The sequence below is a fragment of the Mustela erminea genome, chromosome 17 (genome assembly GCF_009829155.1).
Source record: "Mustela erminea isolate mMusErm1 chromosome 17, mMusErm1.Pri, whole genome shotgun sequence".
NCBI classification, from domain to species: Eukaryota; Metazoa; Chordata; class Mammalia; order Carnivora; family Mustelidae; genus Mustela; species Mustela erminea.
Genome location: NC_045630.1, coordinates 18,586,886 through 18,601,945, shown reverse-complemented (window position 1 = coordinate 18,601,945; position 15,060 = coordinate 18,586,886). Strand labels below are relative to the sequence as shown.

At 42.2% G+C, this 15,060-nt stretch overlaps 2 protein-coding genes across 2 annotated transcripts in view; one reads left to right on the top strand and one right to left on the bottom strand.

Moving 5' to 3' along the window:
- The window catches only part of DHX9 (DExH-box helicase 9), a 52,879-nt gene extending 48,864 nt beyond the window's left edge, over positions 1-4,015 (bottom strand). The window contains exons 1-2 of the mRNA XM_032319201.1: positions 3,903-4,015; positions 530-662 (exon numbers count right to left, since the gene is read on the bottom strand). Coding sequence (XP_032175092.1) covers positions 530-640 — 111 coding nt within the window. The 5' untranslated portion in view covers positions 641-662; positions 3,903-4,015. The remainder of the gene's footprint in view (positions 1-529; positions 663-3,902) is intronic.
- On the top strand, positions 3,181-5,074 carry LOC116576729 (uncharacterized protein C10orf95-like). Its single transcript, XM_032319208.1, has 2 exons — positions 3,181-4,338; positions 4,936-5,074. Exon 1 carries the CDS (start codon positions 3,527-3,529, stop codon positions 4,217-4,219), a length of 693 nt encoding a protein of 230 aa, XP_032175099.1. The 5' UTR covers positions 3,181-3,526; the 3' UTR covers positions 4,220-4,338; positions 4,936-5,074.
- The last annotated feature ends 9,986 nt before the right edge of the window (positions 5,075-15,060 follow it).

Below are 15,060 nucleotides of genomic sequence, written 5' to 3'. Positions count from 1 at the left end.
CCACAAAAACACTAAAAATAACACAACTAAGAAAATTTATAAGTTGACTTATGAAAACGCTTGAATTGTGCTGTCCATTGATAAACTAATCTGAAAACATTAATTTATGTGCCTCAATTATTCTCTTCTTCTATAACAGAATGTTCCACATTAAAATCTGATTTTATAAGACCCAAGAACAAGCTTTCCATTTGCATTTATTTTAAGCAATTTGACTTTAAGCAATCAAGAATTGCTCCACTTTCTACAGAAAATAGTAAAACTGAAAACAGCTGATCCAACTTTTCTTATCTGCACTATTGGTACTGTGGAAGCTGAGGAAGATACACGTTCTAACCAGAATTATTTACCTATCTGATTGTTTTAAAAGTAATGCTCACTTGGAAGTGATTTATAATGAAACAAAAGAGCAGGCAAGCAACAATAAAGAACATAAAACACAGTTTCCTAACAGAAAACAGTTTTCTTAACACCAAAATAAGTGCAAAAAAAAAAAAATCACATAAATGTAAACTGCACTCTGTAGTACCTCACACATGAATTTTTGCCTGTTTTTGTTCCCCACTGCTCTAATTTCATAGGATGGGGTCATCTTCCTTTTGCCACACCAGGCATACAGAAAATTTTTAACATCACCCATGATTCAAGTGTCTTCTTCCAACCTAAGAAAACAAAAGTTAAATCGCATTATTTATAAAAGCAAACAATGCAAGTGACCAATACCTGGAATTAACTGAAAATCTAGGTTAAACACACGCTATTCTACAATGCTGCTATTAAAACTGCTTATGACAAAATTTTAATGACATAATTGACATAATGACATAATCCTATGACATTATACAAAAAAGTAGGATACAAAACTACACGATTTGAACTACATAAAAGTATATATGCATAAATCAAGACTAAAAAAGAAATAGCCCTCAAAATGGTGATCTCTGGGTGACTACAAGTGATTCTGACTTTTTTTTTTTTTTTTTTTTTTGAGAGAGGTAGAGAGAGAATCTTAAGCTCAGCCTGAAGCCTGACTGAGGGCTTGGAAGGCTCACGACCTTGAGATCACTACCTGTGTCCACATCAAAAGTTGGATGCTTAACTAAGACACCCAAGTACCCCTGACCTTTTCTTAAAACATTTTTTGTGAGGTGCCCAGATGGCTCAGTCAGTTGAGTGGCTGATTCTGGATTTCAGCTGGGGTCATGATCTCAGGGTCCTGGGACTGAGCCCAGTGTCAGGCTCTGCCTCAGGGCTAGGAGGGGAGTCAGTTTGAGGACTCTTTCCCTCTCCCCTTCCCCCCAACCCATGCGCACTCATGCTCTCTCAAAATGAGTAAATCTTAAAAAAATAAAAATCTATGTAATGTCCGACCTTTTACAAGAGGCACCTTATGTGTTAACTCACTTAATCCTCAAATAATGGGAGATAAAATTATATGGTAAATACCATTACTGTCTCTCTACAGAGCAAGAAACAAGGGCATAGAAAGTTTAATTTTCCCTAACCTTATCCCACTGTGGAGGCATAAATTCAAACTACTATACTGAGAAACGGTCATCAATCACTTTGTGTGTAAATCAGAGTTTATTCCCATTCTGAGACATCTCCTAGTAGACTATCCTCAAAGTCGTACACTATATATTACTGCACTAAGTCCAAATACAGTAAGTATTCTGTACTAGAAACACCAACCTGTTAAGTACCAAATCTCTCGTTTAGGTCCTGCTATTCATTTAAATTTGAGGATATTAAGTTTTCTTGGTGTGTACCATACCATACTTGTTGGCCCTCTCCCTCTAATCTAGTTTATAAATATACCAAAAGATATGGAGCCTATGAGTCTAAAATCCGAATCTAAATTAAAAGCAAGGTATCTGAAGGGTGCCTGGGTGGCTCAGTCAGTTAAGCCTCTGATTTTTTATTTCGGCTAGGGTCATGATCTCCCGGTTGTGGGATCAAGCCCAGTGTGAGGCTCCATGCTCAATGGGGAGTATGCTGGAGATTCTCTTTCACTGTCCCTCTCCTCCTCCCCACAGCACACACATGAACTCTCTCTCTCTCAAAAATAAATAAGTAAATTTTATTTAAAAAAAAAAAAGGCAAGATCCAGAAAAAATATGCAAAAAAATTGGTCTTCTTTGAGAAGAAACCCTATTACTAGCATTAAACCTTTGTCTTCTGTTCAGTGCATTTTGTTACCACTTAAATCTAACATCATAAAACCGGACCCCAGCCTAACCCTGCGGAAATCCTTTTAACTGAAAAGCTGAGGAAAGCTCCTATCGATCTGCAGACTCCACCCCTTAAGAGTTAAAAAAACAAGACCTCAAGACGAATGAGCACCATGAAATATGAAGGGACTACACGATCAAATTCCTTCCTTCCTAGGCAGTCTCATCTAACTCCATTATATTCAGTGTCCAAATAAATACTGCAACTTAAATCTTTTCTCTTTAAGCTCCAAAATCAAATTCATTCAACCACAGCACTCATGAGCAAATGCTAACCTGACACCTCCGTAAAAATTTAAGTTTCCTCCCCAAACCTGTTCCTTCTTCCCTCAGACCAAGTGTTTCCCTCTCCCGAAATGGCACCGCCATCCACCAAGCTACTCCTGCCACAACTTGGGAGTCGTACACTCCCTCCAGATCCTCCACAGCTATCCCCTTGGGAGAACCCTCAGCATGCCCCAGGCGGTAACCGTAGAGGATCCTCTATTTTCCTTAACCCTTACAATACTTATACAGATAAGACTATTATTTTTTTTAGCATTTTTAAGTTAACTTTATTGTGGTTATTATTTTTATTAACATTTAATGTATTATTTGCCCTAGGGGTACAGGTCTTGAAAAGACTATTATTATTCTCCCCCTTTCCGGATGAATAAACGGAGACAAAGAATACCTTGCCCCAGAGACGACAGAGAGCTCTTAACTGGGAGACCCAGAATTCCAAGCCAGGTAGTCTGACTCCGGACCTACACGCAATTCTGCCTCCCGAACAGGTTTCCAATCCATTCGCTTCTCTCCATCCCGGCCACCATTACCGCACCCTGGACGGCTGCAATAACGTTCTGGATCTCTAGATCTAGATCCCCGTCTCCACTCTGACCGCCCGAAAATCCATTTTCGTCACTCCTCTCACCATACTCCGCTAAGATGGCCTTCTTTGTTCCTTCCCAGTCTCCGTTCTCAAGCGCTAATCCCTTCTTGCCTCTGCCATTCTGCTTCCCCCCTCCCCGCATCTTCCGAGCTGACGCATTCTCGACCTCAGGGCCCACGTATCAGCTACAAAGTCGACCTCCTCGGAAACGCTTTCCCTTGCGACCATGGCGAAACTAGCTTTCTCCCCTGACGAGCTTCATTTCCTCAATCCTTTTACTGAACCTGCGGACGTTTGTTTCCCCGTCACCTCCCACCACCACCACCGAAACCTGCGCGCGGGAGGGGAAAGGCTGCGCCCCTACGTGGTTACGGCCCCACCACCGAGCCCGCAGGACGGCGCCTGGTCTTTGTGGCCGGAATGAATGGATGAAGGGCCCGAGGTGCGTGTGGCGTCACCGCGGGCTCCCCACCCGGCCATGCACCCCCTTTCACTCGGCGGCAACAGCGCCTCGGCCGCGCGCAGGCCGGAGGAGGAAGTGGGGTCTGGCTGCTTCGGACAAGAGAACTGGCCATTGCTTGGAAGGGGGGGCTTGGGGGGGGGGGACGGGTCTACACCGCGGGCTCGGGCAGCGCAGGCGTGGCGCGGCGAGCAGCACGCAGCCCGCAATCCGGGAACCCGGCGGCCGCCTCGCCCCTTCCCCCACCCGCCACCGCCGCCCGCGCTTCGCAACAAAGCCCGGCTGCGGGAGCGCGGAGCCCCACGCCCCTCAACGGGTAGCAAAGACGTCTCTCCCCTACCGGCGTCCGCTTCCTGGCGTCCGAGAACACAGCCCTCTCAGGACCGCCGGTGGCCGCGGCCTTCGTCAGAAACACCCGGCAAACACACCGCAGCTCGCGTGGAGGCGGCGGAGAAATGGCTCCGACGGCGGCGCCAGGGGGGCGGGGTCGGTGCGCGTACGCATGCGCACGAAGCGAGTTTAGGGCGGAGGGCGCCCGGAGGGAGGGGCGGGGCCGCAGCCACCTTGTCCCCGCGGCGCATGCGGTCGCCAGGGAGATCTGCGGCGCTGGGCCTGCTGCGCTCCAGGCGGGATTCTTCCCTTGTTCCTTGCTTTTGAACGTTTTTGAGCCGTGGGGACCGCAAGCATTTGACGTAGCAAAAAATTTCTTAGCTTCTATCATGGGGACCTCCCGCTGATGACAGATAAAGGGTAGAAGACGGAGCCGGAAATCTTAGGTGCTGTGAAGAGTACTTGGCACAGAATTGGTGTTCAATAGGTCTTGTTATTGTAGAGATTCAGATAGTCTAATGCCGACATCTTCTAAAAGAAAGCTCAGTGAAGGCAGGAAACCTGCCTGGCTAGCTGAGGCCACTCACTGCAGTGTGTGGCGCCTCTTAAGAGCTCGGTAAAAACCAGCTGGATGAGTGGATAAAACGTGCAAGCTTGTGTTTGTGTTTGTGGATAAGCTTTGTCTCCAGAACCTTCGGAATAATTTGTATCTTTAGCTATTGTAGTACTCATTGTTACATTTTTGAACTGTAGTGCTTCCCATAAAGGCAACAATACAAAATACTTGCAGTTGGGGTTGTTTTCAGAGATTCAATTGTCTGGGCCCATCATACCTTATCCATCCGGATTTTTCACTTTTTATTGCCTTTTTTTTTTATCAATTCGAGCTCATAGGGATCAACCCCTTTAAAACTCTGTTGCTCCTGTAGTCCAAATAACAGTTTGGCATTTACTCTTATTTTCTTCATGTGTTTGCAGTCTTTGATTAAGAGTAAAATCATCAGAGAAAGACCTTAATTTTTTTATTTCTTTGTACCTTTCAGGGTGCTTAAAGCAGCAGGTTCCCGATAGTTATTTATAATAAGGGAAATTCAACCTCTCTACATGGCTGACAAATGTTTTGTAGCAGATAATGAATACAGCAAAAGTGTCAACGTATTAAGTATAAATAAAACTTTCAGAAGTGGATCTTTCCAAGGATTATGTAAAATTTTATTATTGAGTTGGTTCATTAATTTGGGTCTTGGTCTTGAGACCTACAGTCCCAAGGGAATTGCGGGCCATAACTTGGCCTTACCTTTGTAGGTTGCTGTTCGCAACCAGCAACTAGAGCTTAATGTTTGTAAATGAAACTTCCAAAACCTGCTCCAGAAGTACAATGTGGTCAGATTTCAATACAACAACTAGATGTTCCCAGTATATGACTGTCTAGATGACTACCCAGGTTAGCAAAGCAGGATAGAACAGTGTAACTACTACTTAACTACTTAATCTTCCACATTGACATTTTTGGCTAGAAATAACGTATGGAAGAGTTGACTTAGTTATGGGATTGGGTATAAAAGTTATAAAAATATGGATTAAATTCAATCTGTGGGATATATAAAAAAAATACTAGCAAAGTTTCTCGTGTCATTAGTTATTTCTGCCAACTCAATGGACTGGGGCAAAATTTCTTCCAGGGAAAATGAGATGGTAATCACCAACACCTATAGTTGAAATGGGTGATGAGAAATGAGGGAGAAAGTTTTGGTTCATTGCTCTTCTTTTTTTTTCTCAAATAAGCAGAGGGTTGGGGATGGGGGAATGGAATAAGAAAGCCTGCAACCAGAACTAGGATTTAAGTAGGGTCATGATGTCTTGGGGAAGAGTGTGCTGGTGAAGTTTGAGCAAACTCATACGCCCATGAACACCAGCGCCCTTCAACACTCTTATAGTACCATATACAGTGCTGTATCCAGACAGGAATGAAGTTTTGTTTGTTTTGTAAAAGGCTCACAGAGACTTCCTGACTGCTGGGGTAGCTTGACTTCAGAGTCTTAGGAAGTGGCCTACACTGCTGAATAGGCTGGGGTCCTTGCATTCAGGGTCCTCCCAGACTCCTTATACTCTTTTCACTTCCAAACCCAGAATAAATTAAGTTAAAATGGGTAGGTTTACATCAAGAGTATATAAAAAGGCAAAAGAAGTGGAAGTGCAGAACACAAAGGCAAAGTCCAAGAAGGAAAACAAGTTGGGTGCTCTCTGCATTCCAGTATCCAGTCCAAGGTCTCTTATGGGCCAAACTCTTCTGCCACTCTCACAAGTACATCCATGGGACCTGAATACCAAACAGGTTAATGGGAAGATCTATTTTAAAAAGTCCCCTTGGGGTGCTTGGATGCCTTCCGCTCAGGTCATGATCTCAGGGTCCTGGGATCGAGCCCCACATCAGGTTCTCTACTCAGCGGGGAGCCTGCTTCCCCCCTCTCTCTGCCTACCTCTCTGCCCACTTGTATTCTCTGTCAAATAAATAAATAAAATGTTTAAAAAACAAAAAGGAAAGTTCAAAATTACAAACCATAGACAAAAAATTAAAAGTCACTGATTATATTAAAGGATATCTCCTCAAAAGAGGATACAGTGAAGTTAATGCATAGCTGTCAGAGTTGGGGAAGATATTCATGATGTTTAAGCTTGTCAAGAGATGATTAACTCTTCTGAACTATTCAGGGAACTCCTTCAAATCAACAAGAAAAATGTAGCAATCCTCACAGAAAAATGGGCAAAAGACAAGAAGCAATTTCAGAAAAGGAAAACCCAACAGGTCACTAAGTGTATTCAAGATGCTCACAAGTATTAGTAACAGGAGAAAAACAAAGAAAACAATAAACAGATATCACCAGATGCCCATTAGACCAGCAAATTGTAGGAAAGTGAATACTGTCAAATGTTGAATGTCGGTGATGATGTTGGAATATAAGATTCGCCAGGCCAGCTAGTAAAAAAGTAGACTAGTACAGCCATTCTCGAGAAAAATCAGGTACTACTTAGCCAAACAAACTGTGTATGTTAAAATTAAACTATTCTGCTCCCTCATAAATATATGTATCCGGGGGCAGGGTATATATACCCTGAATACCAGGGTATATGAATATATAAGAAAGTTTCGTGTAAGGGATGCCTGGGTGACTCAGTGGGTTAAGCGGCTGCCTTCGGCTCAGGTCATGATCCCAGTGTCCTGGGATCGAGTCCGCATCGGACTCCTTGCTCGGCAGGGAGCCTGCTTCTCCCTCTGCCTTTGCCTGCCATTCTGCCTGCCTGTGCTCGCTCGCTCTCCCTCTCTCTCTGATAAATAAATAAAATCTTTAAAAAAAAAAAAAAGAAAGTTTCGTGTAAGAGAACATTAAAAATATATTCATTACAGCATTATTCCTATTGGCAGGGACTTAGGGGCAATTTGATGCTTTCCCTAGACAGATAAAATGCAGTGGATGTTAACCACGGAATCCAATGCAGCTGTCAGAAGAAATAAATTGGATATACACAGAGCTTAAGGGCACAGGGGTAGTGAAAAGAAAAAGGAACAACATAAGTTATACAACAGCATTTATGTAAATTTTAAATGACAGTAGATGTTTTGCCTAAAAATTTTTAAAAGATACACATTAAACATATTAGAATGGATGTCTATTGTAGAGGGGAGAATGAGGGTGAGAAATTATTTTTAAAGGGAGACATGAACAATTCTGGGCTCCTTTGGCTGTAAATAATACAGATGTCAAGGATAGATATAGGGTCTAATTCTTATATTAGTTAAATAAATGTTTATTGAGGGTCTTGTTTTTGTTTTGTTTGTTTCTTTTTTGCTTTTGGTACTAGGCACTATTCTAGAGGAAATAGCCATAAATAAGACAGATGAGATCTTTTTCTCATAGAACTTGCATTTAGAGATGACTTGTATGATAGAGTAGCTTTTATTAGACCAACTGACCTCCCAGAAGCCACTCCAAAATCTGAAGGGGAAAAAAATGTCAAAATAAGAAAGCTGTTTGAAGCATTAGAAGCAAGGCAGCTCATATCTGAGGGGCTAAAATCCTGGGAAAGAAGGAACAGTAGAGCTTTTGTGTCACTTTTCACTTTGATACATTTGATACATTTGATAAACTGCTTTGATACATTTACTGATTCCTAAGAGATCAAGAAGCCACATAGAAAACAGGCTACAGGGCTGAAAAGCTAGGTAGAGTGTTCAGGAGGCTCAGGGTTCTAGAGAGACAAAACCTGGAGTTGACCAAGGAAGAAAGACCAGGCTTTCATCTGACACCCCCTGCAGAGGTAGATTCTAAAAGGAAGGACAAACTTAGGGGAATGAAAACCAGCCTTAAATCATCTCGCTTCCTCATTGGACCAAAGTGCTTTATCTTTCTCTTTCTGCCAGAAGAGGAAGACAGAATGACCTATTTCTTGTACAATATTTTAAAGGATCTCCCAAATTTAATTAAAAAAAAAAAAAAGTCTCCAGGCAAGCCAGGAGACAGGCCAAATGACTGAAAATCAAGAGGAGAAAATGTAACAAAAATGTGCCCATAAATGGTTCAGGTATTGAAATTATCAGAGACTTTATAAAAACTGTGATTAATATGTTCAAGAAAATATATGAAAACATTGGAGATAATTTACAGAGAGCTGAAAGAAATGAGAAGTGTCAATAGAAATTTTAGAAGTGAAAACAGAATCACCAAAATTCAGGACTCAATTAATGGGTTAATAGATTATACAGAGGGCATCTGGTTAAGCGACTGCCTTCAGCTCAGGTCATGATCCCGGAGTCCTGAGATCAAGTCCTGCATCAGGATCTCAGCCCCATGGGGAGTCTGCTTCTCCCTCTGACCTTCTCCCCTCTCATGCTCTCTCTCTCACACACTCTCTCTCTCCAGTAAATAAATAAAATATTAAAAAAAAAAACAGATGGTACAGAGCAGAAAAGAAGATTGGTCAATTAGAAATAGACCAGTAGAAAATATCCAGATTACCTTGCAGAAAAAAACAAATGATAAATACATAAAAGAACCTAAAAGATAAATGGAAGATGGTGAAAGGTTTAATGTACATATGATTAAGGTTTCAGAAATGGAAGTGAGATAGAATGGAGAAAAAGCAGTATTTGAAGAAGTATTCCCTAAAACCAATGAAGACATAGAGCTACAGATTTGATGAAAGCTTGCATTTTATCAGCCAGACAATATAAAAGGATGCAAGTAAAATATTCACTGATAATAAGTTGCTATGCAGAGAATTAAATATAATGCCGGGATAGAATTTGAGTGGGTGGCTATTTTAAACTGGAGGGTAAAAATATTATCTCTGAGTAGGGACGCCTGGGTGGCTCAGTTGGTTAAGTGACTGCCTTCGGCTCAGGTCGCTGGGATCGAGTCCCACATCAGGCTCCTTGCTCGGCAGGGAGCGTGCTTCTCCCTCTGCCTCTAGCCTGCCACTCTGTCTGCCTGTGCTTGTGCTCTGTCTCTCTCTCTCTAACAAATAAATTTTAAAAATCTTAAAAAAAAATATTATCTCTGAGAAGGTAATATTTAAGCTAACATGTGAGAAGCAGACAAGAAGAAACCCGTGTGAGAATCAGGAGAACACTGCAGGCTCTTATATGCCCCTGTAAGAAGGAAAAGAGGTAACAAGTCAAGTCAGGTAGGATAAAGTTTGAAACTGAACATTGTCTGTTCTCAAAATGCCTTAAGCACCATGATCTTCCCAGCCAAGCAGCTCCAAAGATTATCAGTTCAAGACAAGACCTCTACAAGGGGAATCTCTACCAAAGGCAACTCTTTAGAGTAAAGGCCTAAGCTCTCGATAGAAGTCTGCTGCACAGGTAACTGGGTATTTGGGAGGAGAGGAGAGTGGGGGACCAATGGCTGTTATTTCTCCGTATGATCCAAATTCTTCCCTTGGAACCAGAGCTGGTGGCCACAGGTTTTGCATTTTATTTCATTCTTTCTGATCCACTTTTAGTCAATCCCCTATAAGAAAGGTCTGTGATTTGAACTGACAATCGCCACAAGCATGAGTCTTTCCTGAACCCTCTCAAGGGGGTGAACTGTTCTGGCAGATCACCACGTTTTTAGTTATATACAGACTATACTAAAACAACTCACCCCAAATTTTCATACATAATTAATTCAGTTAATTACCATCCCTTTAACTGAGGTATTTACATATGTGAAGATGAACACCCTTTAAATTTACAACCCCTCATTTTTTTTTTAACCTGTTCATACGTCAATAGAACTACTACCCAAATCCAGATACTGGCCATTTCTATCACCCACAAAGTTCTCTGGTGTCCTTTCTCAGAGGTAACTACCATTCTGACTTATCACACGAGTTAGTTTTGCTTGTTCCTGAACTTCATGGAAGTGGAATGATGTAGTATGTACTGTTTTGCATCTGGCTTATTTCACTCCACATAATATTTTTGAGATTCATGCATGTACTTTTTTTTTTTTAATTGCTGTTAGTACTCCATTTTATTATTCACAATTTGTTTTTCCATTCCCCTGATGATGGGCATTTGAGTAATTTCTAGTTTGGGCTGATATGAATAAAGTTGCTATGAACTTGAACATTCTTTTTTTTTTTTTTAAGATTTTATTTATTTGACAGAGAGAGAGATCACAAGTAGGCAGAGAGGCAGGCAGAGAGAGAGAGAGGGGAAAGCAGGCTCCCCGTTGAGCAGAGAGCCCGATGCGGGGCTTGATCCCAGGACCCTGAGATCATGACCTGGGCGGAAGGCAGAAGCTTAACCCACTGAGCCAACCAGGCACCCTGAACTTGAACAATCTTTTTTTTTTTTTTTTAAAGATTTTATTTATTTATTTGACAGAGAGAGATCACAAGTAGGCAGAGAGGCAGGCAGAGAGAGAGGAGGAAGCAGGCTCCCTGCTGAGCAGAGAGCCCGATGCGGGACTCGATCCCAGGACCCTGAGATCATGACCTGAGCCGAAGGCAGCGGCTTAACCCACTGAGCCACCCAGGCGCCCCCTGAACTTGAACAATCTTAATTACGTCTTTGGCTCCTCTGTTTTTAGTTTTAGTTTTCGTCTGGTCATGGGGGAAACCACAGCCCTTTGAACAGCTTGCAGTATTAGATTTTCAACAAAACAATATTCAACAACTACTAAAATGTGGCCCAGCTCTGTAGCCTTTAATTCAATTATTATCAATAATGGGGGCTTAGGAATAGTTGAGTCTTCTGATTATGATTTGAAAGAACTTAAAAGACCTTGGGCAGCATTTTAAAGAAGAAATTCAGAGATGAAAAGAAAATGTAGATTGTACCATGTCCACAAAACCATCTCAAAGTTTAGTTTTCTATTGCTACATAACAAATTAGTATAAACTTAGTGGCTTAACTCAACACTTACTCATTACCTCACATTTCTGTAGGTCACGTTCTTGGTAGAACATTAAAAAGACTATGGTCCTGGGACACCTGGGTGGCTCAGTCGTTTAAGCATCTGCTTTTGGCTCTGGTCATGATCCAGGGGTCCTGGGATCAAGTTCCGCATCAGGGTCCCTTCTCAGCATGGAGTCTACTTCTCCCTCTACCCCTTTCCCTGCTTGTGCTCATTTTCTCTCTCTCTCAAAAATAAATAAATAAAATCTTATTAAAAAAAAAAAAGACTGGTCTTATTTGCTCTTAGGAAGAGTAAACACATTTTATGATGCCAATTTTGATCCCCATCCTACATTGTATTAGCACTGGGCTTTTTGACGACTAGCATACAGAAAGAGATGGTAGGTCACTCCTGGAATTGCTCTAAAAGACTGTGATTTCTGTTTAGGGCTCTGGCACATTCTTTCTTTCTCTCTTTCCAGAGGAAGCAGGCTGAAGCCTCTGGCCAACGGCCAGCAAGGAAGTGAGGCCTGCTCACTACTATGTAAGTGAACCCAGAAGCCGAATCTCCAGCCCCAGGTGAAATGTGAGATGAGTGAAGCTCTGGCCGATAGCTTGACTAGAACCTTGTTACACAGTTGAGCCAGAACCACTCCGTTAAGCTGCTCCTGGATTCTTGACTCTCAGAAACTCCGTGAATTAATAAATGTTTGCAGTTTTAAGCTGCTAAATTTGGGGGTGATATTGTTACACGGAATAAATAACAAATCCAATTAGCTTCTATATCTCAGTTCTGTCTATTCTTTCATTCCTAGCTACCACCTCTAAGTACCCTTAGGGCTTTACCGCTGCGTACCAATTGCAACAGGTCACCAAATGGTTTACATGTTCCCCATTTCTGTCTTCCAGTCTCTCATCACACTGCTTCAAGAGTGACATTTAAAAAAATTTAAAGATTTTAGGGGCGCCTGGGTGGCTCAGTGGGTTAAGCCGCTGCCTTCGGCTCAGGTCATGATCTCAGGGTCCTGGGATCGAGTCCCACATCGGGCTCTCAGCTCAGCAGGGAGCCTGCTTCCCTTCCTCTCTCTCTGCCTGCTTCTCTGCCTACTTGTAATCTCTGTCTGTCAAATAAATAAATAAAATCTTTAAAAAAAAAAAAATTTAAAGATTTTATTTATTTGACAGACAGAGATCACAAGTAGGCAGAGAGGCAGACAGAGAGAGAGGAGGAAGCAGGCTCTCTACTGAGCAGAGAGCCCGAGGTGGGGCTGGATCCCAGGATCCTGGGATCATGACCTGAGCCGAAGGCAGAGGCTTTAACCCACTGAGCCAGCCAGGTGCTCCAAGAGTGACATTTTTAACACAAAGTCCTGTCACGTATCTCCCTATCCCATACGCACATCTCTTAGTGGTGATGACTCATTGTTTTCCCTTTTCTCACCCAAGCCTCTTTGACTTGCTTGTTCTTCTCAAAGCACTTAGCAAAAGGCATTTTCTTATTGTGTAAGTCGTGTTTTCAAATAGTCACACATGCCTCATTTAAAGAGCTCACAGATATTTTTTATTTTCTACCCTCTGCAGTTGGATGGAAACACAGTAAAAACTTCTCAACGTAGGGATAAACTCTGAAAGAGGCACCATCATCTGGGCTCCATTAATAATAAATGCAGGGGGGGCACCTGGGTGGCTCAGTTGGTTAAGCGACTGCCTTCAGCTCAGGTCATGATCCTGGGGTCCCAGGATCGAGTCCCGCATCGGGCTCCCAGCTCCACGGGGAGTCTGCTTCTCCCTCTGACCTTCTCCCCTCTCATGCTCTCTCTCACTGTCTCTCTCAAATAAATAAATAAATAAATATCTTAAAAAAAAAAAAACAAAAAATGCAGGGGCGCCTGGGTGGCTCAGGGGGTTAAAGCCTCTGCCTTCAGCTCAGGTCATGATCTCAGAGTCCTGGGATCAAGCCCCAATTGGGCTTTCTGCTCAGCGGGGAGCCTGCTTCCTCCCCTCTCTCTGCCTGCCTCTTTGCCTACTTGTGATCTCTGTCAAACAAATAAAATCTTAAAAAAAAAAATAAATGCAAATTCCTACTGCAGTCCTTTCCTTGGGTTTAGTATTATTTTCAACTTTATTTTGCCAGCTATTACTTAAAAGGTTTAGCAGTGATGAAATGTTTCTCTGTTATATAAAGAGCATAAACTGAATGCCTTGGATAGCTACAAAAACTAAATACTTCACTGTGTTTACACTGTGCCAGATACTATTTTAAGAAGTTCATGTGTATATTTTGGTGTGATCCCCATACTAACCCAGAAACAGATCATAACATCAGGAGACAGATATTCTAATTCTCATGTTCTAGATAACTGAAAGGCTGGAAAGTTAAATAAAATGTTGTAGGTTGTATACGTAGTAAGTGATGGAGCTGGGACTTGGACCCAAACAGTCTGGATCTGAGCTCATATAACCATGAGCAACTCTGCCTGTCATACGACCATGGTGTACTGTTTGTCACTTCGTAGTCAGTCTATCAGACCCAACTCTCCACTGCATCCGTAGGTCCCCGGGCTTGACTCTTAGGAACAACACTAGCTAAAAGGTGTTGTTAAAAGTGGACAGTTTTAAGATTCTTTGTGTGAGGGTGCCTGGGTGGCTCAGTGGGTTAAAGCCTCTGCCTTCGGCTCAGGTCATGAACTCAGGGTCCTGGGATCGAGCCCTGCATCAGGCTTTCTGCTCTGCAGGGAACCTGCTTCCTCCTCTCTCTCTCTCTGCCTACTTGTGATCTGTCTATCAAATAAATAAATAAAAATCTTAAAAAAAAAAAAAAGATTCTTGGTGTGAAATACAGCCTGGTATTACCCAGTTAAGATTCATGTCTGGTTCTGCCACAGAACATGTGTGACCATAAGGTATCTAACTTCTCTTTGCCACAGTTACCTCATTTTTAAAATGGGAAGATGCTAAGTTGTATCGATTCTAAAATACACTTTTAGGAACATTTCCATATCTCTAGACTGAGATGACCTGTTCTACTTCATCAGGAATTTTTTTTGTTGTTGTTCCTCAGAGGTTTATCAAACGATGTCTTACAGTCAAGAACATCTCAGAAATTTGAGGAAACATCATTAACTGTAAAGAATAGATAAATAAGCATATAAAATTCAGGATCTAACATATACCATATTTAAAACTTTTTTTTTTCCCTAAAGAAAAAGGAATAACCAAAAAAAACAGACATCTGAAAACTACATTTGTTCACAGCACCCGTGCATGGCTGAAGACGTTAGGCTCCACCTAGAGTGAAATGGCAAGGGGTATACAGATAAGGAATCCGGGTGAGCTGCAGGAATCAGTATGTCCCAGAGCACAAAAAGTGACGGGCCACCTTTCAGGGACAAAAATACCAACCAAGGACATCCCAATAAGGATGCATACTTTGCCCACTAGACTAGTTTTGTTAATAAAATAACAAGTCACAGAATCTTATCTTCTAAGATTTAGTTTTATTATTTTTTTAAGATTTTATTTATTTATTTGACAGAGAGATAGAGAGAGCACAAGTAGGCAGAGCAGCAGGCAGAGGGAGAAGGAGAAGCAGGCTCCCTGCTGAGTAGAAAGCCCGATGTGGGGCTTGATCCCAGGACCCTGAAATCATGACCTGAGCCCAAGGCAGAGGCTTTAACCCACTGAGCCACCCAGGCACCCCTAAGATTTAGTTTTAAATGTGTTACTACAGTTGCCCATGGCTTGAAAGTCAGGGAGGCTTTGGTCTGACATTGAGTCCAAA